The sequence below is a fragment of the Babylonia areolata genome, chromosome 8 (assembly GCF_041734735.1).
Source record: "Babylonia areolata isolate BAREFJ2019XMU chromosome 8, ASM4173473v1, whole genome shotgun sequence".
Taxonomy (NCBI): domain Eukaryota; kingdom Metazoa; phylum Mollusca; class Gastropoda; order Neogastropoda; family Buccinidae; genus Babylonia; species Babylonia areolata.
Window position 1 is genome coordinate 31,628,781 of NC_134883.1, and position 22,733 is coordinate 31,651,513.

At 40.5% G+C, this 22,733-nt stretch overlaps 1 protein-coding gene across 1 annotated transcript; it reads left to right on the top strand.

Annotated features, from left to right (window-relative positions):
* The first annotated feature begins 509 nt into the window (after positions 1–509).
* LOC143285143 (uncharacterized) lies at positions 510–20,497 on the top strand. The gene is made up of 4 exons (XM_076592369.1): positions 510–605; positions 3,447–3,997; positions 18,418–18,595; positions 19,967–20,497. Exons 1-4 carry the CDS (start codon positions 512–514, stop codon positions 20,485–20,487), a joined length of 1,344 nt encoding a protein of 447 aa, XP_076448484.1. The 5' UTR covers positions 510–511; the 3' UTR covers positions 20,488–20,497.
* Positions 20,498–22,733: the final 2,236 nt, after the last annotated feature.

Genomic DNA, 22,733 nt, shown 5'->3' on the forward strand with positions numbered 1-22,733 from the left:
ACGCAGTGACTGATACTGATACTCACTGTACAAGTGTTATGTCGATAAATTTGCATTACTGTCACTGCACATCACTCAAAAAACATATCAAACACACAAGTGCTTGAAACATAAAATGCGTGGCGGAATGGAGAAAGAATCAACTGTGGCAGTTTGAGCCCGAAACATGGCGTGTGTAAGGTTCAAAATTTACTGGAGTGGCTGATAAGACAGAGGGGGCGCCGGCAATGTAGTGTTATCCGCTTCGAATATTGAATATCATTGTGAAGCACATTATACAATATTTCAAAGTAAAATATATTCCAAAATACAAAGTTGACGCTATTTTTACACTATTCAGAATTGTTTCTAAAAATTCAGCCATAGCCAGAGAGCAGTTCTAGTAGGCACCCATCGATATGATGGCAAAGAATCATTGTGAAGGAAATGTTGCTTTCTCTTTTTGCGTTTCTTTTTTGTCCAGTTTTCTATATAATGTGTTTGGTGTTTTTTTCCTTCTTCATTGCAGATGATGAAACGGACCAGGGATTTCAAACTCTGCATCTGTGCAATACTGGTTATCTCCGTACTGACACATTATGTTCTCACTGGGGATTTATTGCCAGGTAAGTTTATGTTTGTCTGCCTGTGCGTCAGAGAGAGAGAGAGAGAGAGAGAGAGAGAGAGAGAGAGAGTTTTCCATAGGCCTCCAGCCCCTAAATGCAAGAAGAATTGTGTAAACTGCCTGTTAAGGAAACTAAAAACATGAAAACGATGACAGATTTTCAGTTATTTTTCACACTTGACAGAGAGCATTACTGCAGTATATTTCTCAAATATCTGAATAAAAAGAGAAAGCACAAATTACATGTTCTTTATCTTCAGTGATTCCACATAATCCTGATTATTGTTGAAAATAATTTAAATGCACCTCCTTTAAAATGCAATAGTCCCAAGCATAATTGACAGTACAGTCTCTGAAATGTTTTATGTCAACAAAATCAAAATATCTTTCACTTTCAAAAGTAAATTCAAATATTTTATAGTAATTACATATGTCTTTCTTCAACACAGAGCTTCACATTCTTGTAGGTAAATATTTGTCAGGCGTTGTTTAAGCAATGCAATCAGAAATTTTCGCACCCAGTCCCTTATTACAGCCAGACGTATCCAAACCCTGGACTGAAGAGTGTGTCTTTTATGCGAGAGATCCAGCACTTATTACCATTATTGTCTATAGTAACTAGCATGGTATATTCCTGTTTGGGGAGACGTCTGATGTCCATTTCTAATATTCGTAACCAGATACATCTGACTGCACTGTTGACTTATAATGAGACCTGCCTCTCAATACACAACTTATTTGGTATTTTCAGTGGCATATTAAGATTTATTTTAATTGCAAATGTGTGAACTTTATCAATATTTTTCAGTCTTTGTAACCCCCATACTTCTGAAACATAAAATAGTACAGGCTGTACTTGTATCAAAAGGTTTCTAGAAACATGTTTTGGTCATGTCACCAAGCTTACTTCCATTCTTAGCACAATCGAAACTAGCTCATTTACCTTAGACAGCCAATGCATCTACCCTTGTAAAAAAACAACTCATTCTTGTAGAAAAGATAAAGCCCAAATAGTTCTACTCATTTACTACTTCTAGTTCAATTCCATTAAGATTCCATTTCTCATGTCTACCCAAAAAACTACCCTTTCTAAAAAACAAAACAAAAAAAACAAACCACCATTACCTTTGTGTTTATCTTCGTTAATGTTCAGATGAATGTCTTTACATGCATTGGTGAGTATATCAGATTAATACTGAAGACCTTGTGGTGTACCTGATATGAGCACTATGAACTATGTCATCCGCAAACAAGAAGAGGAACAGCGGGAGTACATCTGGGAGCAGTTGGGTGCCATGGACACCATAAGCTTCTAAAGCAGTTGCAATTTCATTTACAAATAATGAAAATTATACTGGGCTTAGAATGCAGCCTTGTTGCACTCCAACAGGACAGTAAAAAAAATTTTTAAGCCTGTTTGTGCCTCTCTCACTATACACAAGAGACTACAGACTTGTGAATGGCAAGGATAGCATTCATAAATTTCCCAGACTACACAGTTTTTCCGATTTCCATCAGAGGTACTCGTTGGACAGAGTCAAATGCATTCTTCAGATCTACGAAACATGCTTACAATTTACCACCTCTTTTCAAAAGTAGTATTTAAGCTAAAGATATGATTTACTGTTTAGTTTTTTGTTTGTTTCTTTTTTTTTCTTTCCTAAATCAAGCCTGTGGCTGCCAACTTACTGTTTGAGAGAGAGCGAGAGAGAGAGAGAGAGAGAGTCAATGTCAATCAGCATCTTTATTTACACAAAGAAATCATTTTTAGGCCTAGACATATTTGCTGTTGGGTTATCAATTCATCTAATTTAGATTGATAAAAGTGGAATGTACCATATGATGAACGCTCTGCTAACTCGGGCGATATGAAACATGACCTCCTGGCCGACTTTGACAGCGTGCTGCCAAAGCAAAAGGACTTCACAGCAGAAGCTAATTGCTGGCCTGTACTGTGATGGTGTGTTGAGTGTAGGGGACACTAGGGACTAGCTAGTGCATCACCTCAATTTTCTTGGTGCTGATGGCGAAACCAAAGTTCTCACAGGCCAAGGCAAAGAGGTCCATGTTTTTTTTGTATTTCAGTCTGGTTGGTAGCACTGAGGGCGCAGTTATCAGCGAAGGGAAGATTACGGATGATATGTGTGCTGTGATATGTGTGCTGGTTTAAGAATCCGCCATCTGTATAGAAACGGAAGTCAACACCTACACTGTCATCACAGAGATCGTCGCTATGCATGGCAGTAAATGCCAAGCTGAAGAGAGTCTGTGTCAAAACGCATCCTTGCCTGACGGCGTTGGTCGCTAAGAAAAGATTGAAGTGTTCATTGTCAACCTGAGCACTGGCTTGCCTGCCATCGTGGGACTGTCGGACCATCGTGATCAACTTGTCTGGACAGCTAAATTTAGACACGATTCTCCAAAGGCCATCACGATTGACGGTGTCGAAGGCTGTGGTCAGATCCACGAAGGTGGTGTGGAGACCACCATTTTGCTCGCGACACTTCTCTCGAAGTTGCCTGTTGGCAAAAATCATGTCCACAGTTCGTCGGTCTCATTTAAAGCCATATACATACATGTGTGTGTGATAGTCAGTCATGTCTGAGCATTACCATACATGCATACACACAATCGATGAAAAGGTTTCCTTTTCCATTCATTTCCTCACACCTATCTACTCATAATTATTGTAACATTGTGACACTACATGGGACTGTCTTGACTACAGAACAGCATTCGCTATAGAGCATCAATTCCACCTCATCAGCAGCAGTTTGAACGGCACACTTACTACACTGCTCGGGAAACTTTTCTGAGAGAACGTCTTATATTTGTCATGCAGGAAGTTCCTTGGGAATTTCAAAACGTCTCCAGAACAAAATGTCGCCCCGTGTCCGCATGGACACAGAACCTCCACGTAATAGTACTGCCAGAGCTGCTCACGGTAAGGATACTGCCGGAGCTTCTCCCCATACTGTCCAGTCTGGCCACACTGTCCAAAGTGCCCTGTCCAGCCTCCCCCCTCACCCCACTGTCAGCACCGACTCCCCTTCACACCGCTGTGCCCCGATCCCGCTGAAGTTCCCGGTGACGGCTCCCCTCCTCCCCTGTGCCTGGCTCTCCTCCGTCCCTCCCCGTTGCTCTCAGAGGCTGCGGGCCAGGCTGGTGTGTGAGCCCACGTCCGTGCGGATGGTTTTCGAGTGGGTCAGCGTGGCCACGCCGCCCGCCGCCTATGGCTTTGAGGACCCGTGCCTGGCCAGGGCGGTAAGAGCGCTGTGTTTCCAGGATGGGCAGGACCTCATCCCCAACCTGTCTCACCACGTGCTCTTCGGGGGACACGAGATCCGCAGTTACACCTTTATCGGCATCCTTAGCTCTGTTCGGTTCTTGCAGGTGAGGGAAATAGGCAGATGTTGGTGGGTGGGTTTTTTTGTTAGACTTAGAGGAATTATATACAATTAGAGATGTGTGTGTATGCTTGTGTTTTTGTGTGTTTGTATGTTTTTGAAAGTGTGTGTGTGTGTGTGTGTGTGTGTGTGTGTGTGTGTGTGTGTGTGTGACAGAGAGAGGGAGAGAAATTAATGTTAAAATCAAAGTAAACAAGAAAGGCAAGGCCTTCAAGACTCACTTGTGATTAACACTTAAAGAAAAATTCTTTAAAAAAAAGATTATTCGTTAAAATGTGTTCTGTATCTGTTATTATAAAGCTACTGGTTACAAAAATAAGGGGGGCAGGGGTGTGTTTGTGTGTGGGGGGTGGGGGTTGGGGGGCGAGGAGACAAAAGCACTTTGAACCCAGCATATTCGGGTGGAAAGCAATAGTGTTAGTCACAGCGCTACTGCACATCAAGCAATGACATTAAAAATTTAATACTTAAGCATGTTTTTTTCAAGGGTGATAAATCGATTGTGGTATTCGAAGTGATAATGCTGCGTAAATCTGCTATTTTGGTATATCTCGGGCATTTAAGAAATTCTTTAAGTCAGCGGTAAAGGAGACGTTGCCATCGCCTCAAACACATGTAGCCGTTTTCTCTAGATCTGCAGAGATCCGTGTTCGATAGACTTAGTTACACTCCCATTCATTTTCTTTTTCATGTCCATTCTAGCTGATTCAGTATCCAGTTTAGAATATTTATATGCAGTAAACACGTTGATGATGTAGTTCATAGCATCACTGTTTGCTCAAGTGAATCAAAAAGCGTCGTATGAGGTGGAATGGGCTTACATCTGAGAAGTTACGAAATTCATAGGACCGTTGCACAAGGGAGTTAACTGTCTGGGTTTTCCTTTTCCCTTTATTGGCAACTGTGCGATTGTGATATTTTGATTTTTTGTGGTCATGTGGGACATTATCCAGTAAGTGATGAGACATGCACAAATCTGTTTCTGGATAAACATTTGGCGGCCTCCTTTCAATCATATGTTATAGTCAATTATCGATTGAATGCTGGGTTTTGAAACAAAGACGGTGAAGGAAACAACATGGCGGCCTCCGAAGCCGCGCACTCGCTGATTACTACAACCCGCTATTGCCGCGGCCCGTTGTTGCCGCGGCCCGCTATTGCCGGCCCGTTGTTGCCGCGGCCCGCTATTGCCGCGGCCAGTTGTTGCCGAAGCCCTTTTTTTCTTTTTGTTGGTCTTTTTTTTAATGTTTTTTTTTAAATTTCATTATGTACATTAATTTTTATTGACGAGAAAATCTCTTACACAAGGAGAAAGGACGACCCCCAGCGGAAGTTATAATTCGTCAGGAAGGATTTATTCGCTGAACAAGAATAGAAGAATAAAAGCAAACAAAAGACAAAACATAAGAAAAGTATAGAGAAATGCATAGATCAAATGAAAGTGAAAGTTAGAAGAATTATGACATGAAATGATATTTTTAATTGTGAAACAAAACAACAATCTTGTTTGCATCGTTGTCTTATAAATCAAGAAAATTAATCTGGATTCGTCACATTATGTTCAACACACATTCAGGTGTCATCATAAATTGGTTGACATACGTCAAAGAACATTTAAGATAATCGAATTTTTCATATTTATATTTTTAGAAAAATGTGACCTTGAACTTTGTTCAATGTAAAATGTTTTGATTTCTATAGACAGAACCTATCAACCTTTAGTGAAATTTGATATCAATCGGTCGAGTCGATTGCGAGTTATAGCCCTTTAAATTTTCTGTCACGGCAAAATACCATACCTTATTCAAACTGCTGTAGCAAGGTCAAGGTCAAGGTTCAAGATTTCAATGTGAAATCCAAAATCGTTGCGGCAACAACGGGCCGCGGCAATAGCAGGTTGCGGCAACAACGGGCCGCGGCAATAGCGGGTTGCGGCAATAGCGGGTTGACCCCGCTGATTATCGTAAAGAGGTGTACGCTGTCATTTGTTGCGTTTTCCGAAAAAGACCACAGGGGCGAATGTACATTGTGAAAGACCTTCACACTGAGTGTAAAACACAAAAAGCCTTCCTATTTATTGAGTCGTAATTTTAAAACGTGAAGTTTTAGAATGGAAAGATTAGAAATCAATTAATTCCCATTGTGAAAAAAAAGAAAAGAAAAAAGAGTGAATAATTTCCCTTAAGTAAGCTGCTCCAAAGAGATGCATTCTTAAATGTAACTATCATACTCAGCAAAAAAAAAAGTATCTATTTCAACAACAATGATAGAAACCAGTGCTACTAATCAGTATGTAAGGTTGTTTAAGTCAGCGTGCCAGATTTTGTAAATAAAAGATATAAATGTAACTAATTTTTGGTGAAAAATTTCTGGCTTTTTTTGTTGTTTTTTTTGTTTTTTTGTTTTTTTTGTTTTGTACTCTTAGCAGAGGTGTATTTTCATCATAATCAGAATGAGTGGAAAAAAGTAAATTTTTCCTATTATTGAGCCAAACTCGGTGTGATTTGACAAAACAATACCAGAGAAAATGACGATATTAAAGTTTACCACAGACACACAGACAACGGAAGAGCAGGTTATAGCATAGACACATTGTTTACACAAGCACGTCGAAATTGATTGTATATGTTCTTTGGCCTCAAACCCATAACAAAGTGAGTCAACAAAACTGTGAAAGTAAAACGTGTTTATAGATCACTGAGACATTTTCTTCTCTAAGTGCTTTCCAGATATATATACGTCGACAATTTCAAGATCATTTCAACATCTTTGCTAGCTATGATTGAAGAAAATCCAGACAATGACGGGCAACTGTAGTACTTAAGCGGTACAATCGTCTCTCAATTCATTATATATTTCGGACAAAGAAATAGAAAGTGTGTTTCATGTCCAGTCGTATTGCGACAGTTAACATTGTTCAGATTTGTTTTATATTGTATATAAAACTACATTTGATATTCTAAACTTAGCAATTTAAGACACTTTCGAAAGTTAACATTCTTGAGTTAGTGAAAAGAAGCAGAGAGTTAAAATTTGGTTGAAACTTGCATAGATGTAAAAGAAAATCGTGACTTTCGAGTGCAGCGTGCCATTTTTGACTTAAAGAATCAGTCTTTACGTCAATTCCTTTAAAACTCTTTAAATACTCCTTACACCTTGTGCTTCCAAAACAAAACCATTGCTATATAAAACATTATGTACACGCCCATGTGACACAAATTTGTCTTTGCTACTGTAATAACACATTTTAAGTTTTTCGAGGGTATGTGTGTAACAAAGTCATCATCATGGCCTGGCTTCGCTGACGAAGATCTAGGAAGGACGTTGTCCACGTCTGATGCAGGCACGCTCATGGCTGACAAGGCCAATGCGGGAAAAGCAGAGTCGGCCGCAGCGGTTGCAAGGGAAAGTCTGGTCTGGGTTCGCGGCTGCAGCGTCGTGGTTCTTCCTCCTTCTGCGTTTGTCCTCAAGGCTGGCCCTGCGGTTGTTTTCGAAGGAGGAGACAGCTTGGTGGATGGTGCGTCGCCAGGTCTCTCGATCAGCGGCTACTGCGGACCACTGGCGATGGTCAATGTGACAGGCACCGAGAGCTTTCTTCAAGGAGTCTTTGTATCTCTTCTTGGGTGCTCCTCTGTCACGGTGGCCAGTGGACAGTTCGCCATACAGCGCGATCTTGGGCAGGCGGTGGTCCTCCATCCTGGACACGTGCCCTGCCCAACGTAGCTGGGTCTTTAGCAGCACTGCCTCGATGCTGATAGTCTTTGCCTGCTCCAGGACCTCGACATTTGTGATGTAGTCACTCCAGTGGATGCTGAGGATGGTGCGAAGGCAGCGCTGGTGAAAGCGATCAAGCAGTCGTATGTGGTGCCGGTAGGTGACCCAGGTTTCGGAGCCATACAACAGGGTGGGCAGTACAACAGCTCTGTACACGCTGATCTTTGTGTCTTTCTTCAGGTGTTTGTTGTTCCACACTCTCTTGTATAGCCTGCCGAATGCCGAACAAAGTACACTTGGTGGTAAGGTACTAATTTATTTTTAATTCAATTTGGATAAAAGAATTGAAACATTAAAAGGAAAGGGGATCATTTTTGATCTGTTATGTTGTGGATCTTTATCCTGTCGGCGACGTCACTTAACGACAATCACTCCACTAGTGTGTCGCTCGACGGCTTGGCCAGATTTGAAAACTGTGTTTCTGATACACCGTATTTGATTAAATATCTCTTTTGTCAGATCAGTAAACTGCAAGTATTATATACTGACAGAACTGTCTCAATTTCATTTTTAAATCTATACCATTTGTGTTTGCCTACGTCAAACTGATTTAACGCAGTTTGTAATTTTCAACGATGACTCGCTAAAACTGACCCTTTTCAGGCGACTTGAATAAAGATTGTAAATTCATTTTAAATAATCAACGCTTCATTTTATACTCGTTAGAAAGTAGATGTAGAGCTGTTTCTTCTGCGACCAATCCAACGTAAATCAGTTCATGAATCATTTAGAAATCTATCACTGAACAGCTTGTAACAAACACTATTCTAATCAAATTTTGCTCGATTTGAGCCGATTTGTTTCTCAGTACACGCGGGCGTCAGTGTAGTTCGCTTGACTTGCATAAACGGCCACAGCAGGTGATAACTGGTCATTTTCTCAACTGGCTGAGCTGGCCTATAGTTTTCTCTACTTTGGCGCTGTGTCACACACACTGCGTCTTACCACACATCGCTGCACTGTCTTCTTATCTCTTCTTCTCATCTTCTTTTCCTTCTTTACTTAATATTGTGATAAAACAATAGAAAACCCCTTTTGTGACTGGCCGTCTATATGTCCCTGGGCCGGTGTGTGCATCTTTTATATCCTTTAATTCAATAAATCATTATTAATTCTTTTGTACCGTCCCCTTTATATAATAAACCACTTGGGTACATAGCTACATAAGCATTCATTCATGTATACTTATCGTTGCAGAATGTAGTGCACCTTATATTATCAGCATCAACAAAAAGTGGGTACCTAGTTGTTTTTACATATTCACGACTTTCTTGTAGACTCTGTGAACCATTCATGCGTGTCGCTATTACTAATCTTGGCTAGCGAACCATAACATCTCAGGGAAGTCTATTTCCGGCAAAACCGAAAGTAAACATTTTTTTTTAGTAGGTACTCGGTAAACGTGTCCACGTGGAACCATGCCAAAAAAGAAAAACTGTGCTGTCTTAGGCTGTACCTACAGCTCTGAGAAGTTGAACAAGCTTCTGGAACATGAATGTTTTAACCATAAACCGATGCTACGTGAAAACTGGCTGCGAACCACCCTATCTGTTTTGGTCAGTGCTCAAAGACGAAGATCGACGTCAAGCGTGGAGGGCGGCAGTCTAAGCCAAAAATCCCCCAAAGCCAGAGAATTTATACGTTTGTATAGGCCTACAGTTAAGTTACCCCCATGTTGTATGAATGCATGCATCTATGAATTTATGTAACTTTGTAAGAATATATGTTGAAATGTATGCATGTGTATATATATATATATATATATATATGTATGTATGTATGTATGTTTTGTGTGAGCAATTAGATATAGCAGAAAATGTTAACCAAAATGTTTTGTGGTTTATATATATATATATATATATATATATATATAGGCCTATATATAAATCCATGTGTTGTGTGTGCCAAATACATTTGCAAATAATCTTTTCATTTGAATAACCTTTCCCTGTTTAAGATTTTTTTGTTTGTTTGTTTGTTTGATTTTCTGTCAGTAGTGTCATGTTGATATAATGAATAAAAAAAAGTTTGAGAAAAAATAACTGGTGATGTGGCCTCAAAAGACTTAATAAGGTTCAGCAGATAATCTGGGAGCATTTACCATTTTTCCTTCCTCTCAGTATTGCTGAACATCTTCCTAATTGAACAATACTGAATGATTTGCCTTCTGTGCAAACATTTCAGGAGGCGGCAAAGTTTATCTGAAAATTAGTTTTTAACAATTCATGAATCTTTGTAACAATCTTGCAAGAAGTTAAAATTTAAGTACTCTTGCTTTGAACAATTTGTACATTGGCATCTCTTGTGAATACTTATACTGTTTAATAATTGCGCAGGAAATTAAGTGTTCTGTCCTATCATATAAACAGATACTGATATCACTTTTGGATTTTACACACCCACAAAAGAATGCTCTCTCTCTCTCTCTCTCTCTCTCTCTCTCTGTGTGTGTGTGTGTGTGTGTGTGTGTGTGTGTGTGTGTGTGTGTGTGTGTGTGTGATGAACAATAATATTTGATGTTAAGGATCAGTATTAGTATTATGACGTTTGACTTTGCTAATAAGAAAATTACAATGAACAGTAAGCAACTGCAGATTTAAAACTGAAGAAACTTAAAAACAAAGAAAATGCTAGCCTATATATATATATATATATAATGTTCAAGTCTTTTCTTTTCTGTACCCTCTAAATTAAATTGGAATGTAAATGTATCTTATTTATTATGTGTGATTAGGAAAAAGTTGATAATTGTCAAAATACGTCATGAGAACAGATTTATCAGCAATAAGAATAACAATATCATTACAATCATTGCCACTACCAGTACCTCCATCAGCATTGTAAAAAAACAACAACAACAAAAACAAAACAAAAAAAAACACTTTGGAAAAAAGTGATTTCTTAGATTGTATACATATCTTGTTATATGATGGACATATATGAAAACCAATTTGATCTAAATTCTTGTCTGCAGTCCACAGTTTAGTTCTGCATTATACTGTACTATAGCATATCTGTTGTCAATGTATTTCTTGAAGGACTGCATGTTTGGCAAACATGTGGAGAGATTGGGGGGTGAGGTGGGGTTGGGGGTAGGGTAACTTAACTGTAGGCCTATACAGTGTATACTGTAAGTGTAATTATTTTAAAACTAGTTTAATGCATTTGCTTATTTTGGCTACTATTTAAAAATTGTGATGTTCTTGTTTATGAGCACACAACACACTTATGCTTTGTTTGAGGACAAAAAAGAAATATTGATTGATATTCAGTTATTCAAATATTCAATTAGTAATCAAAATCAAATTGTACAAATAGTAAGTATAGGATTCCTAAAGATATTGATAGCATATAATGTTCATAAATGACACACTGGAGTATAGTAAACACACACACACACACACACACACACACACACACACACACACACAGTGTGACATGAGCATAGTTAACAACACACACACACACACACACACACACACACACACACACTGAATCTTGCCAACTTTGCTGCAGTGAAAGTAATTAAAACTTTCAAAACTTTTGTATTTGTTCATTTCCTCTCCATCAATCCCTGTTTTCAGGACACAATAGTTGAAAATATTGCGTACGAAATGTTTGGCCACAAACGCATGTCATCAATCCAATTTGAATCAGCCATTTTGGATGGATTCGGAAACGATTTCACGGCTTTTCCATCACAAAAACATGTTGTACTGTCACCGTGTTCCCACTTTGCACCCTTCGGAACAGCCATTCTGATCAAGAAGAGATGTAAGACCGTAAAAAAAGTTTGTAAGCCACGTTGTAAGCCACGTCCTCCTGTAATCTATTCTCTTGCTGATTCGAAAGCTCCGGAAGTGAAGTTCCCTCAAGTGGCAAAAGACCTTCACCTTGACGGTGATAATTATTCGGGGTCGCGAGGTCATGAAAGTCGTGAATACATAGTGATTTGGTGATTTTTAACTACACCCAAAAACTTTTCTTTTTTTTTTTTTTTTGTCAACTGTTTAACTGAACCCTACATTTACAATCCGTACAGCGGTACAGGCTGTACTTGACAGTCATACAACTTTAAAAAGTACCTGCAGTCAATGTTCTGTAGTGGTGGTCAAACGTGCTTTTATAATTGCTCGATCTGCAATATATTTAAGAGGTGGTTTTTTTTTAATGTAATCTGCGTGGACAGATCGATTCCAAGCTATTTATACATGTCAACAATTCGCATTTCTTCATTTCTAAATTACCATCTTTCATTTAAAATAATGCCCACCATTTCTGAGAACGACTGCATTTATCTACATTTACAACTAGAGACCCAAGACGTTCTGATTTCCTGGATAACAACACGTCCAACTGATTTTGGAGACAAGCAACACTGTCAGAGAATAAAGCCACGTCATCTGGGAAAAGAAAAAAATAACTCAGTAAAGCCGGATGACCGGTCAATACCCTGCTTACCACTACTAAGAACATCTTTTGTCAATGCATGAACCGGTAGTGAAAACAGACCTTGTTAACAAACCTCCCATTGTTTCAAACCCCACGAACACAGAAAAGCTTTTGTTGAGTCTCTCTTGTCCGACATACAAGCCATTAAAAGAAATTTTCACAACACTTATTTCCGTTTGTCACTCATGTTCAAATCGACAGGCAGCGTCTCGTCAATATAGACCATCAACAGAGAAAAGAAGATTCAAAAGTGACACTGTTGATATTTTGTAACAATCCTCTTCACAGCCCAACGTTCTGTCACGTGGCTCTCTCTCGGGGGTACGTGAAAAAATGGCTGTCGTGTGGTTATGAACATGAAGACCTCTGCACAAAAAGGTTCGTTTCGACAATTTTTAGAGGTCTGCAGGTTTTCATTTGAGTGAAAACTGAAAGTTACTATGTCAGTGATAAATAAAGTGCCAAAAATGATTGACTTGGTGATTTGGAGGGCCAGAATTGGCGTATTCAATAACGGACTGAGCAGTGCAAAACGGTGTCAGCAAAACTCGCACACAGGACGGAGCGACGAAACATGTCTGACAGTGTGGGACATCTCTGTGTTTTTCAATACTTAGGCATGGCAGCCGCTTTGCTGCACGGAACAGTGACAGTCATGTGGATGTGCACTGCCGAGAGTGTTGGTGAGTGTCTACAAAGGTGCATTTGAGTGGTACATTGGTGGAGACAAAATGTGTTGCTTGGAAGCAGTGACACTGACAATCTAGGTCAGTTTGACCCACATGTGCCTTCCCTTCGGAAGTTGTCACATAGTGGTGACATTGAAGAGAATCCTGGCCCTGTTACCGACCAACAGAAGACTGATCCTGTTGATACTATGACAAAACAGACAAACAACGACGACATTAGCCCTGACACTGCGGCGATCAGGCAACAAGAGGAAGAGCAGAAGTGAGAAATGAAATGAGGCAATGAGCAACTAAAAGAACAGAATACAGTCTTACGCGACGAACTGTTTGATATCAAGGCAAAACTAAAAAACGTACCGGAGCAGTATGAGACAATCAGCCAACGCAGTGCCAACTTGGAGTCAGACCAGACCAGACTGTCCAGTGTTGTTGTGACGATGTCTGCAGATGTGGGTCAACTGAATTACATGTCAGCTGAAGGGAGAGAGGAGACGAAGCAGGTGTTATTGACAATGGACAGACTAGGAGACCAAATAGAGAACATGACTGAAGAGATAGATAGACTTGAAGGGTTTTCAAGGCGCTATAATATTCGCTTCTTCAGTATCCTCCAACTTGCTGAAAAAGAGGACTATGACATATGTGCCAGAAGTGTTGTTGATGTTCTAAACAGTGTTGGAGGACGCAAAAAATGGACTGAACAGGACATTGACCGAGCTCACAGGGTTGGCCAAACAAGATCAGGCGAACCCAAAACGATGATCGTCAAATTCAGTCACTGGCAAGACAAAATGAATCTCATACACAACGAGGATTTCCGAAATAGAAGAAAGTTGGCCAATGATTTGACAAAAAGGCAGGCAGCGATAGTTTCAGCAGCAAAGCAAGAGGGTACAGCTCCGTATTTTGTGAGGGGCAAGTTAACAGTTGGACCCCAAAGACTGACCCGAGAACGTACGCGGAGCAGCGTCGTCTCGGGTAGAAGTGAGGGCGGAAAAGTACAATTCGAGGAATCTAAGTGTTGGCTCGATTACAAAGTCAAACGATTGGCAGCTGGCATTTGGCAGTAACAGCAGGGAATCACTGATACGTCAGCAAGGCGCGTGACCTCAGTGGGACTCCCATGACGTCTGGGCAGAGCAGCGGCAGCAGTCGTCACATGTCACCTGGCAGCGCCGGGACTCTCGTGGTGGGAGTGCAGAGCAGCGGCAGCAGTCACCTTTCACCTGGCAGCAGAGAGACTCCTGGAGCGAGCGCATGGCAGGACAGCGGCAGCAGCAGCCGTAACCTTTCACCTGGCAGTCGCAGGACTTTCCCGGATGTGCACCGTGACGTCAGAGGAGGGGATTCCCAGCCTCGCTGTCAGCGCGGTGGGGCGAGTGGAGTGACAGGCTCTGGCGTGGCAAGAGTGGGCAGCGCGGCGTGCGGGGTCAGGATCAAATGAACTTTGAACGTACTGGCCGTGCCAGCGGGTCAATTACAGTCGGGGATGCCTTCTTTCTTTGCGAGAAGTGGCAGTGACAGGTCCTTAAGATCAAAGAGTAATTCCAAATAGGACAGGCCAGACCATCTGGCAACACAGCATACATTCTTGAATTACAATATCGAAAACCTGTATACAAAACTTAATGATGTTGCTTTTATTAATTATGTTAGTGGCTTCGATTTTGTTTGTCTCACAGAAACAATAAATTTGATTTCACTGGAGTGTCTCATGATTTCATAAAATTTCATGCCCCAGCAAAGAAGCTGTCGAATCAGGGTCGAAATTCTGGTGGGGTTATGCTAATGGTAAAAAAGGTTTTTGGTAACTTTGTAAGACAGATTAATGTCTAGTGTGACAATGTGGTAGTTTTAAATGTTGACCCCCCCCCCCCCCAAAAAAAAAAAAAAAAAGTTAAGAAAGATATGCTGTTGGTGGCGTGCTATGTTGTACCACAAAGATGACCTGTTTATAACCATTCAACGTTAAAAGATGGAATTTTGATTCTAGATGCAAGAACAGGTCATCAGCAACCCAAACCTGAAACAATGACTTGCTTCTCTCCTGTAGATATGAGGATGGGGGTGTGGTTGATAGCGAAAATGATGATGATTATGATGATGGCGATTATGATTATGATATTGATTATAATGTCAGTGATAATGATGTTGATGTTAACGGTATGGCTGAGGATGAGGATGTCATAGGAAAAATTAATCCAGTGCGCTGCTCAAAGGACTCAGTGGTCAATAATTTTGGCAAGTCTTTATCGGATTTACGTTTTTTGTTTGACCATAACATTTTGAATAGGACACGTATGGACAGTTCCAAAGGGGAGTTCACGTTTGTGTCACCAAATGGTAGCAGCGTTGTTGATTATTATTACACAAGGATTATTTCAAAACTGCAGAAGGAAAATTGTTGATAAACTGTTCTCATGGCACTTACCCGTGGAGATGAACAGGATGAAGTGTAATGTCAAGAAAAAAGAATCTTTGCCGATTCAGGGAGAAGAACGAATTGTGTGGTCTGAAGAAAATGCACAGGTTTACAAAAATGAGGTTGACTCTAATGACTTTAAACAATCTATAGATAGAGCAACACTCTTCTTAGATATTAATGTCAGCACTGGTGTGGAAATGTTTACAAATACATTATGTAGTGCTGCAGCCTGTATGTTGAGAACTGTGTAGAAGAGGAAGAAATGAATGGATGGTTTGACAGGGAGTGTGAGAAAAAGAAGAGAGTTGTCAAGTGATGCTTTTAAATTTATCGAGTTAAAAGACATACAGAAAGCAACATACACTGAAGAAAGAAGAGAGTATACCGCAATGAAAAGAGTCAGAAAATGAATTTCGATCAAAAGAGGTTAGATGAGCTAAAAGCTTCAGTTAATGATCCCAAACTCTTTTGGTCTACACTCAGGTCTGTCAGTAGAAAAGCAATAATATATAATGAAATAACATGTCAACAATGGTATGAGCATTTCTGCAGTGTATTCAATGCAGTTGATTATAATGATCAAGATGAAGAACCAGAGATAGATAATCATGAACAAGAAACAGAACCATTATTCAGTGATCACATAACAAGAGATGAGGCGATCAGCAGCATTAAGCATTTAAAAAGTTGGAAAAGTGCTGGTCCAGAGCGAAATGTTCAAATGTGCTAATTCAATAGTAACTGACTGTTTGGTGGCATTGTTTAACCTACTGTTTGATAAAGTAATCTTTCCAGAGGCGTGTTCTAAATCCATACTAGTCCCTCTTCATAAGAAAGGTGATAATAATAATCCAGATAACAATCGAAGAGAAGCATTGACAAGTATTATGAGTAAGATTTACTCGCACGTTTTGAATAAAAGATTAACATGGGCAAAGAATGCAGATAAGATTGTAGAAGAACAGGTTGGTTTCAGATCTGGATATATTACATTAGATCACATATTTACACTGTATGCCTTGGTACAAAGGTTTTTGTTGAATAAGAAGAAATTGTATGTGGCTTTCGTTGATTTTCAGAAAGCCTTCGATTCTGTGAACAGGAACATTTTATGGCATGTCTTGATAAATAATGGTGTGAATGGGAAATTGTATATGGCTCTTTGGAGTATGTATGACTTTGTGTATTTATTCAGATTATTTCAGCTACCCACGTAGTGTCCAGCAAGGGTGTTTGCTGAGCTCTCATTTTTTTTCATTTTTTACCAGTGAGCTGGCTATAGAGATATCAAAGAAAGGTGAACATGGTGTTCAGTTGTTACCAGGTTTTGTTCAGTTGTTTTTTGTGTTATTTGCTGATGATGTCAGTCTGCTTGCACACACAGACCTATTGGTCTACAGAATCAATTAAATATACTGAAACAGGAAGCTGACAGGTTACAGCTGACAGTGAATTTGAGCAAAACAAATTAATGTCATGGTTTTTCGGAAGGGAGGGCACTCAGCACGAAATGAGAAATGGTTTAATGTAACACAGACGTAAAAGTCGCAAATAGTTATAAATACCTTGGGGTGTATTTTTCAACAAAATTAAGTTTAAAACAAAATTTTTAATGTTGGTCAGAAGTGTGTAGAAAAGGAAAAAAAAAGGGAGTTACTGAAATTTTAAGAACAATGAAAAAGTTAAAATCTGTTGACTTTACACTGTTCTGGAAACTGTTTGATACTCAAATCGAACCCATGTTAACCAACGCAGCAGAAATTTGGGGTCTGCTAGACAATACTGTCATGGAACAAGTTCATACATATGCAGTAAAACATATAATGCACGTTCCATTACAAGCTTCTAATAAGATGATTTACGGAGAAATAGGTTGTTATGCTTTGTACATAAGAACTTATGTTAAATCCGTCAGTTACGGAGAAATAGGTTGTTATCCTTTGTACATAAGAACTTAAGTTAAATCCGTCAGTTACGGAGAAATAGGTTGTTATCCTTTGTACATAAGAACTTATGTTAAATCCATCAGTTACTGGTTAAGACTTATTAATTTACCCAATACTTGATTAGCTGGAAAGACATATGAAATGTTAGTATTGCAACATGAAACAGGCAGATGTGACTGGGTCTATCTGATAAAGTCCTGACGAAAAATGGTTATGGTATAGTTTGGCTCAGTCAAGAAGTAGGCAATGAAGCACAGTTCATTTCTGAATTTAAAGAACGTTTGATCTGTTGTTATAGACCAAACTGGCACGCTGGCATGGATGGAAATGATAAGTATGACTGGTTCCTGTCTTTTAAAAGTGCGTTGGAGGTAGAGGAATATGTTAATTATTACACATAAATGGCATAGATACAACCTGGCTAGATTCCGAACTAGAACCCTTAGCTTAATTACTAATAGAAATGGTTTGAAGCAAGCAACGATAACAGATGTTCAATGTGTGCAGGAACAATCAGTACTGAGAACGAAATGCATTTTAGTTTTGATTGTCCAGCATATGCAGACATTCGCAGAGGATACAAATTATTCAGTGAACCAGCCGCACAAAGTAATCTTACAGTAATACTCTGAACTGAACGTGATGAAGTAATTATGTCTTTCGCAAATTTTATTTCAGAAGTTAGCGATTTTCGCAGAAAGAATACCAATATTTAGTTTTCCCTTCAGTTACCAGTGGATAGGAGTGTGGAATGAGGAATTAAAGTTTGCTTGATTTGGTTAGCAGCCAGATGGTCGTCTTTAAAGTTACAATGGATTAGGTGAAGTGCGTGATGATAAATGTATGTTGGTTTAAAGACGTGTGAATGCATGAGTGGTTGTGCGTCAGTGCGTGCGAGTGTGGATGAGCACATTTTTGTTCATTGTTGATTGTTTGCTTTTGGATACGTGTCTATATCAGCCAAACAATTTTTGGGCGATGCTTATCGGCACTATGTATTATGTAACCCCCTTGCCAAAAGGGTATCAATGCCAATGGCAATAAAAAATCAGTGTCAGTGTCAGTTCTGTCACGTGTGTCTGCATGTGTTGTGGCACAGAGTGTGTGTGGTGTCTTTCAGCCCTGCATGGTGATGATTCACGCCGACGTCCTGCCAGTGGGCTCTTTCTGGGACACGCTGGTCCGCCTCATCCCCCACCTCATCCATGTCCAGAGGTCAGCACCCAGTGTCATCTTCGGTCATCCGGTCAAGGTCATTCAGCACAGCTCGGATATTGCCCGCCTCGAGGCTGTCAAAAGTAAGTTGTCTTAATGGTGCATGTCAATGTTAAGACTTCTGGTTTTGAACATAGATCTGTATTAAATGCTGCAGTCGTGGAATGAAGTGATGGAGACGAAATAACTTCACAAAGCGTTGGTGTAACTGTGCATGAGATGGTACAACACAGTGCATCGCATTAACACAGTACTGCACCACAGTTTCATGGATAATCACTACCTTTGAATCATTTTAGTAATAATAACCATCTTATGCATGATAAAGGGGTATTTAAGTATAGTCCGTCTCCGTATCCAAAGACTGATTTAAACAATCACTGAAATCTGGACTCTCCATAGCTGTCTTGATCGTGGATTCATACTGAATTATAAACTGAAGAGTCTGTTGGGTTAACCAAGATTGATTTTAACACAATAATCGTTTACTGAAGTGAGTGGGTGAACTCTTATTGTGTAACCAAATCAAAGAAAACAAAGGCATTTGAAGTACTAGTTTACGTGCACATATATAGATACTAGTCAACAGTTTGATGGTAGTGTCATGCAAATCAGAACGTGTATGTGTGTTCGCGTGCGCGCGCGCACACACACACACATATACACAAAGATTATTTATATTTATAGAAAAAAGGCTGGGTGGTGGGTTTCTTCTTGGGGTGGACAAGAGGATATGAATGATTTACAGACATGCGTACGAAGGTATGTGGGTAGGTAGATGGTGGGTTTTTATATTATACACTTTACAGTAACAAGTAATGTGTGCGAACTAATGACGACAAAAAAGGACTTGATACACTATGTATTTTCAAAGCGTTTTTGTCTCTCTCGTATTCTTGGCTCTGTTTCTCTTCAAATGTGCGGCACCTACATCGGTAAAAAGACTGAATCTTTAGACTTTGAATGATGGTCTGGACGCTAGCAATTCGGATTAGACGATAAACCGAGGTCCCGTGTGAAGTATACACTTAGTGTACGCAAAGGAATCCACGGCAACGAAGGAGTTGTTCATCACAAAATTCTGTAGAAAAATTCACTTTGACACACAAGAAATGCACACACACACACACACACACACACACACACACACACACACACACACGTGTGTGTGTGTATATGTATATATATATATGTGTGTGTATATATATATATATATATATATATATATATATATATATATATATATGCATATATACATCTCTATGTCAGTGTATGTGTGTGTGTGTGTGTGTGTGTGTGTGTGTGTGTGTGTGTAGAAATGAGAGAGACAGAGAGTCATCATCGCCATCACAGTCATAGATGCAGCTCTCCCCAGTCATTTTTTTCCGTTCTCACGATAACATACATTTCAGACTGACTCTACCTGTACAAGCTGCCTGTAAATCTGTGTGCAGAGTTTGGTGGAGTGTACCAGGATACCGATTACATCTTGCTGAACCCTGTAGAGGACTTACGCAATTACAGTGTTGTGATGGGGGTGACAATCCCTAACGTGAATTACTGCAACTGCATATTTATGGGAAAACCAGCGGCCGATTTTCTGAACGTTTGGTACGACTCCTATCGTACCTTCGATGACAAAGCATGGGGAAATCACTCTACAATGATGCCGTACCAGATTCATCAGGAAAGACCAGAGCTGGGCTTCCATGAAGTCAACACTTTTGTGACTCCATATTTCAAAAATATGAGCGAACAATTCTATGAGAACTTTCTGGATTGGAAACGTTTGCATGGTATCCATCTGTACAACCGTGGGCATTCGAAGTACTTAAAAGGAAGACTCGACCAACAAAACAGTTCCCTTGGACAGGTCTCCAGACATGTCTTATTCGGAGACAGCCAAGCGTGTTTCCAGAATATACCACTAAGTCGCAAAACTGTAAGAATGAACTCAACGTATCTGGTCCCATAAAATAAATGAGTCCTCGGCGATGTTTGATAACATATTCGCTTCACCTGTGTGAAAGTGGTTGCATAAGCAATTGTATGTACGTGTGTGTGTGTGTGTGTGTGTGTGTGTGTGTGTGTGTGACGCATTTGTGATGGACTGTTCTGAGTGTCATATACATATGCACATGATCCATTTTCTGTGTCAGTGTCAACATGTCTTTCTCATTCTGACTATCAGTCTTTCTGAGGAAATCTGTAGGGTCCAGTATAGCTGAGAGGGCGATGCAGCAGCACACTGTGGAATATGATTGGCGGGTCGAAGCACGAATGATGACATGGATACCAACTGTAGCCAAAGAAGTTCCCAGACGTAATGATCTCTTCGAACCACTGAACCGAACTTCTGAGGCCGAGAGAGTGGGTCTGTCCACTGAGGATCAGCTTTTCTTCTGAAATATCATCACGCTCAGGTTGTGTTGTGCACTTTATCCTTCAATCTTCATGTTCCAAGTCCTGGGATTAGCAAAGCAACAGTTAGGGATGACCACTGGCAGTTGCTACCATGATCCTGCACGTTGGTGACCTTGGACCGAGTTTCTTGTTTTAGCCATTGTTAGATGAGTTTTTCATTCGTCTCACCAAAACACTAATATGTTTTACTTCGGAGTGCAACAATACCATCCACTTTGAACTTCAGATTGAAAAGTTCTGGGGTTGGCTGCATGAATGGACAAGCAGCGCTAAGTTTGCTTATCGTAAAGTATGTTCCTAACTCCACGGTTAATTCCATACACTAAAGAACATTCTTAACTCTGCGCAAACTTAGTGCTGCGAAGATCGCCTCATGCAACTCGGTCCTGGTGTTCTTTTGTTGCTGGGCCAGTATGGGGGGGGGGGGGGGGGGCTCGGAACTTTTCATTGTGTTTTGCTTTGAACAAAGTCAATGCGATGTTCATCGCAAGCCTGGACAGGAACCATTTGTGCCGTTCTTGGCAGAGCTCAGAAACAATTTCTGGCTGGTTGGCGTCTTCCAGGGTAAAGTTGGTAATTATCCCTCGACACAAACCTGTCCATGCAGTGAATTGCAGGATCTTAAGTTTCGCAGCATGCGTTTGTATGTATGTATGAATGTATGTAAGTGAGAGTGAGTGAGCGTGCGTGCGTACGTGCGTGCGTGCGTGCGTGTGTGTGTGTGTGTTTGATTGTGTGAGTGTGTGTTTGTGTGGAGGATTTTTTTTTCTTTTAATTAATGATCCGTCATACATACTGGTGGAAAAAGACATTGTGTTTCTGTTGGATTATTCATTTTTTACATTTGAGTATTCTCGTTAGGAGAGATGGGGAGGATGAAGGGTGAGTATTCTTGTTAGGAGAGATGGGGGGATGAAGAGTGAGTATTCTCGTTAAGAGAGATGGGGGGATGAAGGGTGAGTATTCTTGTTAGGAGAGATGAGGGGATAAAGAATGAGTATTCTCGTCCACAGCTTCAAATATCTGGGAGCAATCGTGTCAGATGAAGGATCTAAACCAGAAGTACTCTCGAGAATTGCCCAAACAACAACGGCACTCAACAAGCTGAACACCATCTGGAACAACAAAAACATCGCTCTCAGCTCAAAAATCAGACTGATGCGTTCCCTGGTTATATCAATATTGCTCTACGCCTGCGAGACTTGGACCCTGACTGCAGACATCGAGAGAAGAATCCAAGCTGTCGAGATGAGATGCTTTCGTAGACTACTTGGCATCTCCTACAGAGACCACATCACTAACACGGAAGTGAAGAACAGAATCCAGCAAAGTATTGGACCCTACGAAGACCTTCTGTCCATAGTGAAAAAACGCAAACTTAGGTGGTATGGACACATCTCCCGATCATCTGGTCTTGCCAAAACGTTCCTGCAAGGCACCGTACAAGGAGGCAGAAGGAGAGGACGGCAGAAGAAGAGATGGGAAGACAACATCCGGGGGTGGACAGGCTTGACGCTCGGTGACGCCCTGAGGAAATCAGAAAACCGTGAAGAGTGGAGAGGGGTGGTGGCCAGGTCAGCAGCGGTGCCCCAACGGTCTGAACCCAGACTACGGGAGAGGTGAAGGTGAAGGTGAAGGTGAAGGTGATTCTCGTTAGGAGAGATGGGGGGATGATCAGTGATGAAGCGTGAGTAATTTCGTTAGGAGAGATGGGGGGATGAAGGGTGAGTATTCTCGTTAGGAGAGATGAGGGGATGGAGGGAGAGTATTCTTGTTAGGAGAGATTGGGGGATGAAG

Bases quoted from the DNA above. Each gene is read 5' to 3' on its own strand.
- LOC143285143 (XM_076592369.1), top strand. From the start codon at position 512: ATGAAACGGACCAGGGATTTCAAACTCTGCATCTGTGCAATACTGGTT. The intron at 606-3,446 runs GTAAGTTTATGT...TTTGTCATGCAG, and splicing joins CACTGGGGATTTATTGCCAG to GAAGTTCCTTGGGAATTTCA. The intron at 18,596-19,966 runs GTAAGTTGTCTT...ATCTGTGTGCAG, and splicing joins CCGCCTCGAGGCTGTCAAAA to AGTTTGGTGGAGTGTACCAG.